Source organism: Apium graveolens, chromosome 4 (assembly GCF_009905375.1).
Source record: "Apium graveolens cultivar Ventura chromosome 4, ASM990537v1, whole genome shotgun sequence".
Taxonomy (NCBI): Eukaryota; Viridiplantae; Streptophyta; class Magnoliopsida; order Apiales; family Apiaceae; genus Apium; species Apium graveolens.
The window spans coordinates 291,894,128-291,907,181 of NC_133650.1; the positions used below are offsets into that span (position 1 = coordinate 291,894,128).

Here is a 13,054-nt window from a genome sequence, read left to right on the forward strand (position 1 = left end):
CCAACAGATTCAGCAGCAACAACATCAACAAAGAGAGTCAAACCGAAATATTACTTTTAAGTCCTTTCAGTCTGTTAAGCCCCCAGAGTTTAAGGGCGAAGTGGATCCTGTCGTTTCCATACATTGGCTTAAGAAAATGGAAAAGGCATTTACCCTCACACAAGTAAGTGATGATCTTAAGACCGATTATGCGAGCTACTTTCTTAAGAATGAAGCAAATTATTGGTGGGAATCCACTCGGGGGTTGGAAGGAGAAGGCCATGTTTCATGGGCTAGATTTACTGAGTTGTTTTTGGAAAATTATTTCCCTGACTGTGTGCGGAGTCAAATGGAGATTGAGTATCTAGAATTGAAGCAAGGTGAAAGAAGTGTGTTGGAGTATGAGGCCAAGTTTACAGAATTGGCCTGATTAGTTCCTGAGTATGTAAGTACGAAGATTCAAAAAGCAAGGAGGTTTCAACAAGGGTTGAAGCCTGAAATTCGCAGAGGAATTGTGGCATTGCAACTCAAGACATACTCCTCTATGGTTCAGGCCACCCTGGTAATAGAAAGCGACCAGAAGTTGGCTGTTAAGGAAGAAAGTGATAAGAAAAGGAAGTCTGAAGGTGTTATGGACAAGGTAGACCAAGGAGAATCCAGTCAAGAATTTCAGAATCGGTTTGGCCGAAACAGGAGTAAAATATTCAGGAGACAGAGTTTCTCCCAGACTAGGTCTGATACGGTCTCAGTTGCTTCTACTCCAGCTCAGTCAGTCAAGTCAGCAGTGGATTGCAAGTCATGTGACATGAGACATAGTGGTTCATGTAAAAAGAATGTGCAATGTTTCAAATGTGGTCAAAAGGGTCATTATGTGTCGGAATGCAACCCAGAAAATCCAGGAGTTACGTGTCACAATTATGGAAAGGTTGGGCATATTTCAAGGAGTTGTAGAACGGTTATTCAAGATAATACATCCCAAGGGCCAACATCCAACACATCTAGAGGCAGAACTTTCAAAAGGACCAAGAGATCGAGCATTTAGAAGTTGGACGTAGCTAGAGTTGATCTGACACCCCTCGAGCTAGAAGAGTTTGATGTGATTTTAGGATCGGGTTGGTTGTCCTGTAGTATGACAATGAGTGGTTTAAGAAGAAGCGAAGCGTAAAGTGTACAGAAGCCAATAGTAAGGTAAGTTTCTGGATGCGGAAGCAATATAAGAAGTTCTACCAATCATGCGAGAAACAGAGTAATAAGCTAAGGATATAAGGTAAATCCACCATGAGTAATGATACGAAGAAGAAAATACTTAAGCTGAAGGAAGTTTGAGTAATAAATAAATGCCCTGGAGTCTCTTTGGAGGCTAGTGGAACGAAATAGTTAGTTCGATAATTTTTAAAAATAATAAAAGATTGATATTTAATTAACGGTCAAAGTTGGAGCAAATTAACTATAAAAAATGAAACAGTACATAAAAGTTGGGAGGAGAGAGTATTATATATGTTAACAAATCTTAGTACCCATGCTGCCCGATGATTAATTGGTAAAATGGGAAATGTTTTACATAACCATTATTAAAATGAAGATAGTGACTTAGAAAAAAAAAAAAAATGAAGATAGTGACATTGTTTTTGTTTGAGTTTAAAAAAAAGCAAGGACACTAGGGACAGTACCGAGGAGATTAGGTTTTCTAAATTGAATGTTAAATCACAACGAAATCAAGTTTGTGCATATAATCATGGTATGAAGATGGTGTGATGAACATGTGAATAACCAATAATGCAATTGCAACTGTTTGCCTCAGTATTCAGTAGTAACTTGGAAGACACATCACATGGGGCATGCCTTTTCCCCACCCACATCAAACTTCTTCAGCATAAATAAATATAATTTTAGACGTGTGTGTGACAGAGAAGCTATTTATTCTTTGCATAAAACAGGGCCACACATGTCCTGATGTTATTCATGTTTCTTCCTTTCAAATTTTTTTATTACCATTTTCAATTTTTTCTTCACTTATTTTCTTTTCACGTTAATGCCTAGAAGAGCTCATCTTCAATCAGATCTTAGCACTTTTACACTATAAAGAAAACAAATGGGTAACAGATGGATGTACATGGTACTGCTCAAGATTTTGCTCGGTCCAATCTTAAATCATAGCGGGGACACTTGCCCAACTAAAGTCTAAAGTTGCTATTAAACGACAGAAAATTTGGAGTAGTAATGTATATCACCGCTAAAATAAAATCCAAATACAATAAGATTATGAAAGCCAATCTAAAGTGAATCAAGCCAATTATAAGCACCGACTTTATGCTCCTCCGTGATGTATTATTTAGGACTTTTTAACAGAAACATTTGATGGTATCGTGCTAGCTTCAAGTTCTGATACCATATTAACTAAAGCGGGCGACTTTAAAATCTTTTGAGATATTAGATTTTTGAGATATTAGATGAAGACATAACTGGATTTTTATGTTATTTTTTAACTCGAACTGTAGTGACTAGTGAGCATTCTTATTTTATATTTATACCTTGCACAAAAAATTTAACTATGGGATGATAATAAATGTGAGCAGTGTCTATGCAACAGGTCCTGGATTCAAAAAAGTGTATTTTAAGGTGAGAACAAAATATTTACTGCTACTGTTGTACTGTTTAGATTTGAATAATCAGAAGAATCCAAGCAGCTTGGTCTTATTTGCTGGCCTGGCAATGCTGTTACAGGCTTGCATTTAGTAATAAGACATCATCATAAGTGTAACCTCCTTCATTCAGTTTTCTTTCTTTTGAATTTTCTTCCCTCCTTCCACAACACAGTTTGTGAAAGGTACACTAAAATCACTCAAAATGGTGACCAACTCAGTCACCAAGTTGGTGTATTTCTTGAGCTTAGTGTTACTTTTAAGTAGTACCAAGTTGATCCAATCTTCTGTTACTTATGATAACAAGGCAATCATCATTAATGGCCAAAGAAGAATCCTCCTCTCTGGCTCTATACATTATCCAAGAAGTACCCCTGAAGTATGTCCTCTACTTCACTCTATCTAAATTTAAGTGTATGCATTGTAAATTGAGATTTTTGGTGTTTTCTTGACTTCAATGATAATGTTGATGTGTTTGATGATCTGGGTGTGTCATAGATGTGGGAAGATCTTATTTTGAAGGCTAAAAATGGAGGCTTAGATGTTATTGATACCTATGTTTTTTGGAATGTTCATGAACCTTCTCCTGGCAATGTGAGTGTTTTAGATCACAATTCTTGATTTTTATTACAAGATGTTATGTTATGTTTACTTTAGTTGCTCTGTTTACTTTAGTTGCTTTATTGAAGACATATTATTGATGATGTTGTGAACTTTTTCAGTATGATTTTAAGGGAAGATATGATATTGTGAGGTTTATAAAGACAGTTCAAAAAGTTGGGCTCTATGTTCATCTCCGAATTGGACCTTATGTTTGTGCTGAATGGAATTTTGGGTATTCATCTCTCGGAGATCTATGGTTTTCGTATTCTTTGTGTTGCTTCTATTGCTATTCAGATTTTTAGCAAGGTGATAAAATTGGTCTTTCTTTCTTTTGGGATGCAGGGGGTTTCCTGTATGGTTGAAGTATGTTCCTGGAATTAGCTTCCGAACTGATAATGGACCATTTAAGGTTCCAAATCTTATCTGTACAGTAAATTTATTAATTCCTGATTATTGTACATGGTTGCTAAGTTTGATTCTTACTTGCTTCGAAGGCTGCAATGCAAGGATTCACCCAGAAAATTGTTCAGATGATGAAGAGTGAAAAACTTTTTGAATCACAGGGAGGGCCAATAATCTTATCTCAGGTTTGAGTCATTATACTATCTAAAAATATGAAGTGGAAAATGTATATGCTCTTGTTTGTAGTAATAGATATTAATATACTAAGGTTAGCTGTTTGATATTGTTTGTGAAGATCGAGAATGAGTATGGTGCAGAAAGAATGGCACTAGGTGCTGCTGGTGCATCATATATAAACTGGGCCGCAAAGATGGCTCTTGGACTTGATACAGGAGTGCCTTGGGTGATGTGCAAGGAAGATGATGCACCTGACCCAATTGTAAGTGTCCTCGAAGCTGGCTAGATCTATTAAATGTTTTTCTTACTATTGTTTCTGATGATCTACAGTCAATAGATAGTCCATTTACTGCATTCTGTTGTACTTCAAAAACAAAACCATGGAAATTCAGTGCTTCTATCTCTGCTGAGTAGATATGTTGCTATTTCCTGCTATTACTAAGGAGTCTAACTATGGATCTGATATGTGATGTTTGATTCATGTTTTCAATTATCTCTTCAATGTAGATAAATGCCTGCAACGGATTCTACTGCGACGCATTTTCACCAAACAAACCTTACAAGCCCAAGATGTGGACAGAGGCTTGGAGCGGCTGGTAAGCTTAATATATAAACATATTTTTGAACGTATTGCATAAGATGCAATTTTACTCATGTTGTTTCTTACGTCTCATGTATTAATCGAAAAGGTTCACCGAGTTTGGTGGTCCAATTTACAAACGACCAGTTCAAGATTTGGCATTTGCTGTGACTCGTTTCATGCTTAAAGGTGGATCATACGTCAATTACTACATGGTTAGCCCCTCCGCATAAATATGCTCCTTACCATAATAATGACTCCCAAAACCGTCTTTTAATGCTTCCTACTGTTTCTAACAGTTCCATGGAGGTACCAACTTCGGTCGCAGTGCTGGTGGTCCTTTTATCACGACTAGCTATGATTATGACGCTCCAATTGATGAATATGGTGAAAACTATACTCTTCCCTTGTCATTATAGTTATTTGATAATCATCGAAGTATTGAGGAAACATCATAGATGATCAGGACATACCAAAATGTTATGTGATACTTGAATGACCAGCCCTACTTGTATCTTTTTTATGTTGTCTGGATTTAAACTTTTGTTATTTGCCTTAATACTTTCTCATCATTTTTTCAGATCAAAGAACCATCAGACAAGTAGATATTGTTCCCAGTTTTATTACAAATCTCAGTTCTTTTTCCAGAATTTCCTTGTCCCCATTTGCTCTTCCTCTCTACCCCACAATTATATAATATTTTCTGAATTTAACCATTTACTTAGATTAATATACTATATTACATCATATTATGACAGTGAGTTATTTATTTCCTTTTAGCATTTCATACCTAATTCACATATAAATTTAAAAATATTCCTTTATATATAAAAACTCATCCATATTGCGTGTGCTTGTGTTGCTTAACATAATTGCTTTAAAAACCTACACTCATGCATACTTTCACTGTCTTCAGGTTTGATCAGGGAACCAAAGTATGGCCACCTAAAGGAACTTCACAAGGCTATCAAACTATGTGAAAATGCTCTGGTTTCTTCAGATCCTAATGTTATATCTATAGGAAAATATCAGCAGGTTTAACTTTTATAAATATTTTTCCCTTCCGTAAAGTAATTTGAACACTAACATCGACAAAGCAGTTTTAACACCATTACTAAATCGAGCATCACTTTCCAGGCCCATGTATTCTCCGGTAATCATGGACATTGTGCCGCTTTTCTCACAAACATCGATAACAACGCTGCTGCAAGGGTGAAATTCAATAACATGCATTATAATTTGCCTCCTTGGTCTGTCAGCATCCTTCCTGATTGCAGAAATGTAGTCTTCAACACTGCTAAAGTAAGTGAAAGTTCATATAGGTTTCTCTGCAGTCTATTTATGTTAACTTAGGTCTTTTGGACCATGTTTTCTGCTCTTTTGAGCAATATTGTCAAATTTGTTTTCTTTTATTATTAAACACACTCACACACCCGCCTTGTCTTTGACCTCCCTCTTAAGAAGTACTTAATAGTGTGATTTTCCCTGATCTTTAAGGTTAAAAGTCAAACGTCAAGGATACAAATGCTGCCAACCAGTTCTTTCTTGCACTCTTGGCAGACTTTTGATGAAGATATAATGTCTTTAAGTAAAAGTTCCACATTCACAGTGACAGGGCTTCTGGAACAGCTAAATGTTACTAGAGATAACAGTGATTATTTGTGGTACATGACGAGGTGCGTCTCTTCTGATGTACAAACTCTTACAGTTAACTTTGTTAACCCATACTTTTTTGGCCATATGCATTATTTGCTTATTGTACCAACTTTAATAAATGGTCTTTAGCTTAAAGTACTGCAGCTTCACCACAAGCTAAATAAACCATTCTTAAAAACCTTATCAGCTGAAAGCACGAACCTTCACAAACTACCTTGTCCTGACCTTATATATGAGGAATAATAAAATCCACTTCTTAGGCCTCAGTTTGTTCAAAAGCTAACGATGCCTATTACGAGCTACTTTTGCCCTTTTCAGTTCTAAACATGCTGAAAAAAATCTTAGTTTCCAGTTTACTTCAAAAAATATAAAGGATATTTTGTTAAGCGAAATAATATGGAAAACTTTTCTTCTCCATGAAAATATTTTAGCATTTCTCCAATATTGGCCCAACACCTTTTTCAAAGTTCATTTGGTCTGTTTGATTATTTAAAAAACTCATTCAGATCAAATAATTAGAGAAGTACTTTCTATTTTATTAAGACTTATCGGTACTGAAAGGGGGCACCTGACTCTATACTTGTTCTTAAGTCTTATTTTCCGTCCTCTACCAGCATTGACATCCATTCATCAGAATCATTTCTTAGAGGAGGACAAAAGCCCAGTCTCGTTGTGGAGTCAAGAGGTCATGCGGTGCATGTCTATGTCAACGGGAAGTATTCAGGTTAAGTTTTTAATCACTGCATTGTCTTGGTTCATATAACTAGATATAGATGATCTTTTTTATTTGCTTTTTATACTTTCTTGTATGAAGAATTAATGCAGACGTCATAAAGCTGATATGTTTTTCTATATGAAGGTTCTGCCTATGGTACCCGCGAGAAAATGAAATTTACATTTAATGGACCAGTCAACTTGCATGCTGGAACGAATAAAATTGCACTACTTAGCGTAGCTGTTGGATTACCGGTAAGTTTATTTCTGTATCTTCACTTCTAGACAAATCATGACTTCTTCTGAATATATCTATTGCTCTGATACCAGTATTTCAGTCACTGATTAAATTATCTTCTGTTGAAGAATATCGGGTTGCACTTTGAGACTTGGAATACTGGAATCATGGGACCAGTTTCGTTACACGGAGTTGACCAGGGGAAGAGGGATTTATCATTGCAGAAATGGACCTATCAGGTAAGGTTACACCATACGTGCAAATGGTCATTTTTGTTTGTACACACTTACTCGTGTATAATTCCCTTGCAATGATCCTCGAATAGGTTGGACTAAGAGGAGAGTCAATGAATTTGGTCTCTCCAAGCCAAAGCTCTGCTGTTGAGTGGATTGGAGGGTCACTATTTAACCGTGGCCAGCAGCCACTGACATGGTATAAGGTAAGGATGCACAAGGAAGTTGTAATAAATGTTTAATTTCAAGCTTCGACCTTTTATTAAGCTCCAAGAGTTGCAGGCTTACTTCGATGCACCAGAAGGAAATGAGCCATTGGCGTTGGACTTGAGAAGCATGGGCAAAGGTCAAGCTTGGATCAACGGTCAAAGCATAGGAAGATACTGGATGGAATATGCGAAAGGAAATTGCGGTGTCTGCAAGTATGCTGGAACTTACCGAGAGTCAAAATGCCAGCATGGCTGCGGTCAACCAACTCAAAGATGGTAAAGCTTCACAAATGCTTATTTTCTTTGACTGCTAAGCTGATCGGATATTCAACCCCTTAACGCCCTTTGTTTAAAAAAATTGGTGTTATAAGGTATCATGTACCCAGATCTTGGTTGAAACCAAAACAAAATCTTCTGGTACTGCTTGAAGAGCTAGGTGGAGATGCATCAAAGATATCTTTATCCAAAAGAACAACTGGAAGTGTTTGTGCTGATACATTTGAGCACCACCCAACTGTTGAGAATTGGCAAATCGACAATAGTGGTGAATCAAAGATGGTTGGAGAGGTTAATCTTCATCTGAGGTGTGCCCCAGGCCAGTCAATTTCAACCATAAAATTTGCAAGCTTTGGAACTCCTTTGGGAACTTGTGGAAGTTTTCAAAAGGGTGCTTGCCATTCACCAAATTCTCATGCCATCGTAGAGAAGGTAATTCTCAACTTATTAAACATGTTTAAATTAATTTATATAAAGTACTCTAGAATTTTGTACTAACATATAACATCGTGTTCCTAAATATACGAACAGATGTGCGTGGGCAAGGAAAGCTGCAAGGTCACTGCATCAAATAGCTACTTCCAAGCAGATCCATGTCCCAACGTGTTGAAGAGGCTATCAGTTGAAGCCGTTTGTTCTAGTAAAACTGTCGGTCACTGAAGCCACTTGACTCAAAACAACAAATAGCAAGTGTAATTATCATCATAAGCATACAGAAACAAGCACGATATGATTCAACAGACAAGATTGATGCTTCCACTAGTTAGAGATGGCTAAAGGTTCAAAGGTAACCGGGTTTGTATACATAATTATTCGTTGTGAAGTAGGCAGTAAAGAAATTTTTTCGATTACTTGTCCTACATCCATACTCAAGAAGTAGAAAACTTCCTCTGATGACTGGGTGATTGTCTTTGAAGTATCTGCTTAGCCTTGTAGTGCATTGTAAATCTCAAGACTGCTTTACGAAATCCAAGTGATAGTATTTATAAACAGCTGACCATTTTAATTTCTGCCAAAGATTCCAAAACATTTATCAGATGACAGATGGTAGATGGAATGATGAAAGGTGATACACACTGACACTATGTACAGAATTATAATGTGGCAGTTCCCTGGCTAGAGCATGTTGTTATGGGATATCACTTCAATGTAGTGTATGTAAAATTTTGAAGCTTAGGTTAGAATGAAAAATAAGGAACAATATTTATTGTAAAAGAAAGGAAATTTTATACTTCAAATCACAATAAAAAAAATTGGGAATAACTATACGATGAAAGAACGAATGTCTGAGGAAATGAAAGAACAAGTTTGTTTTGTAATGAACATAGTAAGAAAATGAAGGAATAACGAGAATGGAACATCTTTTCCATGATAAATAGACCAATTTTAATTTATAATTATAAGATAAAGAATACAGGAAATAACAAAATTTTAAAACATTTCTTTCAAATATTGCAAAAAATATTTATCACATTCAATTTTTCTTTCAAATATCCTCGCAAAATTTATGAAAACTATCTTTCCACATTTCAAATACATGATTTCCTATTTAACGAGTAATTGCGCCGTCACTTGTTTCTCGCATATATCGTATAATTATACAAACCTTTTCGATAAATATATAAAAATTCAGTCCTTTTAAAATTATTAAAACGGCAATTTCAGATAACTTAAATTATTAAAAATTTATTCACTATCATTTCACTGTTTGACCAACTTAAATTTGTAAGTCCATTTTTACTTTTATTTTGTACTCCCTCCGTCCATTTTTTATTATTTACGTGAGAGAGTATTTGACACATATTTTAAGACATTTTAAAAATTAGTTATATAATTTATTTAAAATATGTGTCGGAGGTAAATTTAAAAAATTGGAAAGTAAGAAATAAGTGGTAAATATTTAATACGCTTGCCGAAATGAGCTTGCTTTAGTCAACACTACTGATCTTCTATTCTACAAACCCCAAATCTGATCATTCACTGATCCCCAATTGAAAACCCTAAAAACCCAAATGGATCCAATCGCCCGAATCCTCGAAATCGTCCCCTACAGCATTCTCCGGCCACCGCGTCTCCGCCTCAAACTCCCCTCCTTCTCTCTCCCCTCCGCCATGACCGTTTACTCTCTCATCCTCCTCACTTACTTCATGGTCGTCTCCGGTATTGTCTATGACGTCATCGTCGAGCCACCTGGTATCGGTTCGACCCAGGACCGAGCTACTGGAGCTGTTAGGCCGGTTGTGTTTCTGTCGGGTCGGGTCAATGGGCAGTACATAATTGAAGGGCTTTCGTCCGGGTTTATGTTCGTGCTTGGTGGAATTGGCATTGTGTTGATGGATTTGGCGCTTGATAAGAATAGAGCTAAGAGTGTTAAGGTTTCGTTTGCGAGTGCCGGGATTTGTTTTGTTGTGATCGGATATGTGATGAGTATGCTTTTTATTCGGATTAAGATCCCCGGTTATCTTCATTGATTTTGTTATGTTTACGTAATTTTGTTTTGTGTAGTTGGATTACTTATTTTGTATGGATATTTATGATTAAGAATGTTGGAAGAGTTCTAATTACTTGATTTGAGTTTGCACGGTGAAACGTGGAATTTTCGGAAATGGAAATGCTAATAATGAATTGCAGATTTTTATTTGTATTAGTAGCGTTTGTTTGCTAATATAGTTTAGTTGTGTGTTTAGGTGCTTAAATGTTTGATTGATAAGTATGGTTGATATAGTTTTAGTTGGGTGTTTGGGTGCTTATATGTTTGATTGATAAGTATGGTTAATGCAGTTTTAGTCGTACTCTATGAAGTTATGTAACCCCTTTTTCTCAAATTTCTGATATATTTGTGTTCTCTTCCCTCCTTGTACACAACAAAGTACCCGGTTGATCCAGTCTTGTTTTACTTTTGATAACTAAGGTAAACTTCATGTTTTAATGGGCTCATGTGACGTATTCTTGAGCTTTTCTACTGACGTTGTGTTCCTAAATAAATACAAAACTAATGTGTGTGGGTAAGGAGAGTTGCAAGGTCACTCCATCAGATAGTTATTTCCAGTCAGATCCATGTCCCAGTGTGTTGAAGAGGAGGCAGTTGGTTGAAGCTGTTTATTCATGTAAAACTTTGACTACCGCCACTTGACAAAAACAACGGAATAGTACATTTGAGTGTAGTTATCATCATTTGCATACAGGAACGTGGATAATGCGATTCAACAGACAAGGTATGCTTCCACTAGTTTCTATACATAATTATTGTTTGTGAGCTAGGCACTAAAGAAATTAATTGAATTCTTGTCATATATCCATATGCAAGAAGTCAATAAATTCCTCTAAATGATTGGGTGATCATACCCGAAGTGTCTGCTTAGCCCTGTGGTGAAATGTAAATTTCAAGACTGGCCAAGTCCAATTGATAGTTCTGAAAACAACTAACCATTTTTATTTTATGCTAAAGATTCCAAACATTTATCAAATGTTTTAAGCAATGATGATGATGATATAGGTGTGCAGAATTATAACGTGTCAGTACACAGTTGAAAACAAACACTGTCCAAAAGATATTTACCCAAACACATTATTAAGAGCTTAATCACAGTCTTAGGACACTGCCATCAGTAATCCAGAAACATTTTATTCTCTTTCGAACAATCAAGTCAGAAATACATACGTTTTTAAATTTATAAGTTGCTTATAAGATATCACAAACTAGCCCCTATAATTCCATGACCTCCGAGAGAATTAGAGATAACAGCCAGAAAACTAACGGTGATACTTTTACATAAAAGCAAATTTTATTGACTAAACACTTGTTAAATGAATCTTTGCTAAAAAGCAATAATATAGTAACACAGTTCACATAGATACACAATACTTCATGCCAGGAAATTGATGTAATCCCTGGCTAGACATTAAGAAGATAGACATGAGAAGTTAAAGTTTACTTCTCCAGAGAGCAGTTCAAGCACTTGCAGTTGAAGCAGTAGCATGCTTAACAATGGTCTTGTGTAATTCATCTTTCCTTGCACCCGTAACCCTGTCTACAATAACCCCATCTTTAATGAATACGAAGGTTGGCATTGCCTCCACTTCATACTCTTCTGTAACAGACTGCATCAAGAAAATAAGTACGAGTAAACAAGTGATTTCCCCAAAGCGTCAACAGAGAAACGTCAAAACTGCAAGGATTCAAGGCCTCAAATTTAGAATTTTACCTCAAGTTCATCAACATCCACCTTAAGAAAGATGACATCGGTCATCTTCTTGGCAAACTCTGCCAGAATCGGGGCAATGAAACGGCAAGGTCCGCACCATGAAGCTGTAAAATCCACCACAACCTGTCAACCAGATTCAGTTAGTTGGTTATAAGCCCTGAGTTTCACTTCAACTGATCCATCAAAAGCAAACTTTGAAAAAAAAAAGAGTTTATAGAGAAGTACCAGCTTCTTGGAGTCTTTGGCCTTCTGGAACTGCTCATTCCACTCGTCCTCGCTGTGGCAACCAATAACCTGTCCCTCTTCAGCTCCCATTTTTTTGATTAATCTCGATTTTTTCACGCAAAAGTCAAATTCTTTTCAACATTGTTGTTAGATGCAGATGTGTAATAACCAGTATTTTTCTTTATATATATATATATATATATGAATTAAGTTAATTATAGTTGTAAAAAAATTAAATATATATTAAATTGAGTGGATCCATATACATACATATGCAAGATCGTAAAAAATATATATATATTTGAATAATATATTTCTTTATGTTTCAAAATATCTTTAAAATAATTATATATTATTTTATGTGTTTACATGTCTATTTTTAATTGGTCAAAAAAAACATCTAACACGTTATTTAGAGATAAGATATGGGTCATTTAAAAATAGTGGGTGATAACTAACCGTCATAATAGGAGGGCACTACCTCAAATTTGTAAATAAATATACGTGTCTCAGCTAGTTTATTTCTTGCACATCATCTTCTTTCTCAGGTATACCTCATTCTCTCTGTTTTCTTCTACCTTTCTTTTAAAATATGTTTTCTCACTTTTTTTTAATACTCACTTTAATACATTTAATTTACATGGATGTCAAGTTCTTTCAAATGCTTGCATACTTGCTGATTTAATAATACGTGATTTATACATGCTATTAGATATTGATATTTGTTAATTAGTTCATATGTACTTGGTATGTAATTTGTTAAATATTCAAGTACCATATTTTTAAATTAGTAATTTATCTTAGATAAGATGATTTATGGTAGGAATCTTATGATTTTATTAAATTATGTAGGTGTCTGCAAAGTATCAGGTTAATAATTTATGTTGTTATTGAATATAATTATATACTCGTGTG

At 35.5% G+C, this 13,054-nt stretch overlaps 3 protein-coding genes across 3 annotated transcripts; 2 read left to right on the forward strand and 1 right to left on the reverse strand.

The window, feature by feature from the left end:
- The first annotated feature begins 2,638 nt into the window (after positions 1-2,638).
- LOC141721205 (beta-galactosidase 5-like) lies at positions 2,639-8,719 on the forward strand. Its single transcript, XM_074524014.1, has 19 exons — positions 2,639-3,000; positions 3,120-3,215; positions 3,344-3,456; positions 3,567-3,633; positions 3,719-3,811; positions 3,922-4,065; positions 4,311-4,399; positions 4,493-4,598; positions 4,683-4,770; positions 5,300-5,418; positions 5,521-5,685; positions 5,881-6,059; positions 6,654-6,763; positions 6,899-7,008; positions 7,120-7,230; positions 7,317-7,430; positions 7,507-7,709; positions 7,805-8,141; positions 8,241-8,719. The coding sequence occupies exons 1-19, from the start codon at positions 2,827-2,829 to the stop codon at positions 8,367-8,369; spliced, it is 2,547 nt and encodes an 848-aa protein (XP_074380115.1). The 5' UTR covers positions 2,639-2,826; the 3' UTR covers positions 8,370-8,719.
- A 911-nt stretch (positions 8,720-9,630) lies between these two features.
- LOC141721203 (uncharacterized) lies at positions 9,631-10,356 on the forward strand. Its single transcript, XM_074524012.1, has one exon. It carries the CDS (start codon positions 9,722-9,724, stop codon positions 10,178-10,180), a length of 459 nt encoding a protein of 152 aa, XP_074380113.1. The 5' UTR covers positions 9,631-9,721; the 3' UTR covers positions 10,181-10,356.
- Positions 10,357-11,323: 967 nt separating this feature from the next.
- LOC141721204 (thioredoxin H-type 1-like) lies at positions 11,324-12,294 on the reverse strand. Its single transcript, XM_074524013.1, has 3 exons — positions 12,140-12,294; positions 11,915-12,037; positions 11,324-11,810 (listed from the first exon to the last, which is right to left on the reverse strand). The coding sequence occupies exons 1-3, from the start codon at positions 12,227-12,229 to the stop codon at positions 11,661-11,663; spliced, it is 363 nt and encodes a 120-aa protein (XP_074380114.1). The 5' UTR covers positions 12,230-12,294; the 3' UTR covers positions 11,324-11,660.
- Between the last annotated feature and the right edge of the window lie 760 nt (positions 12,295-13,054).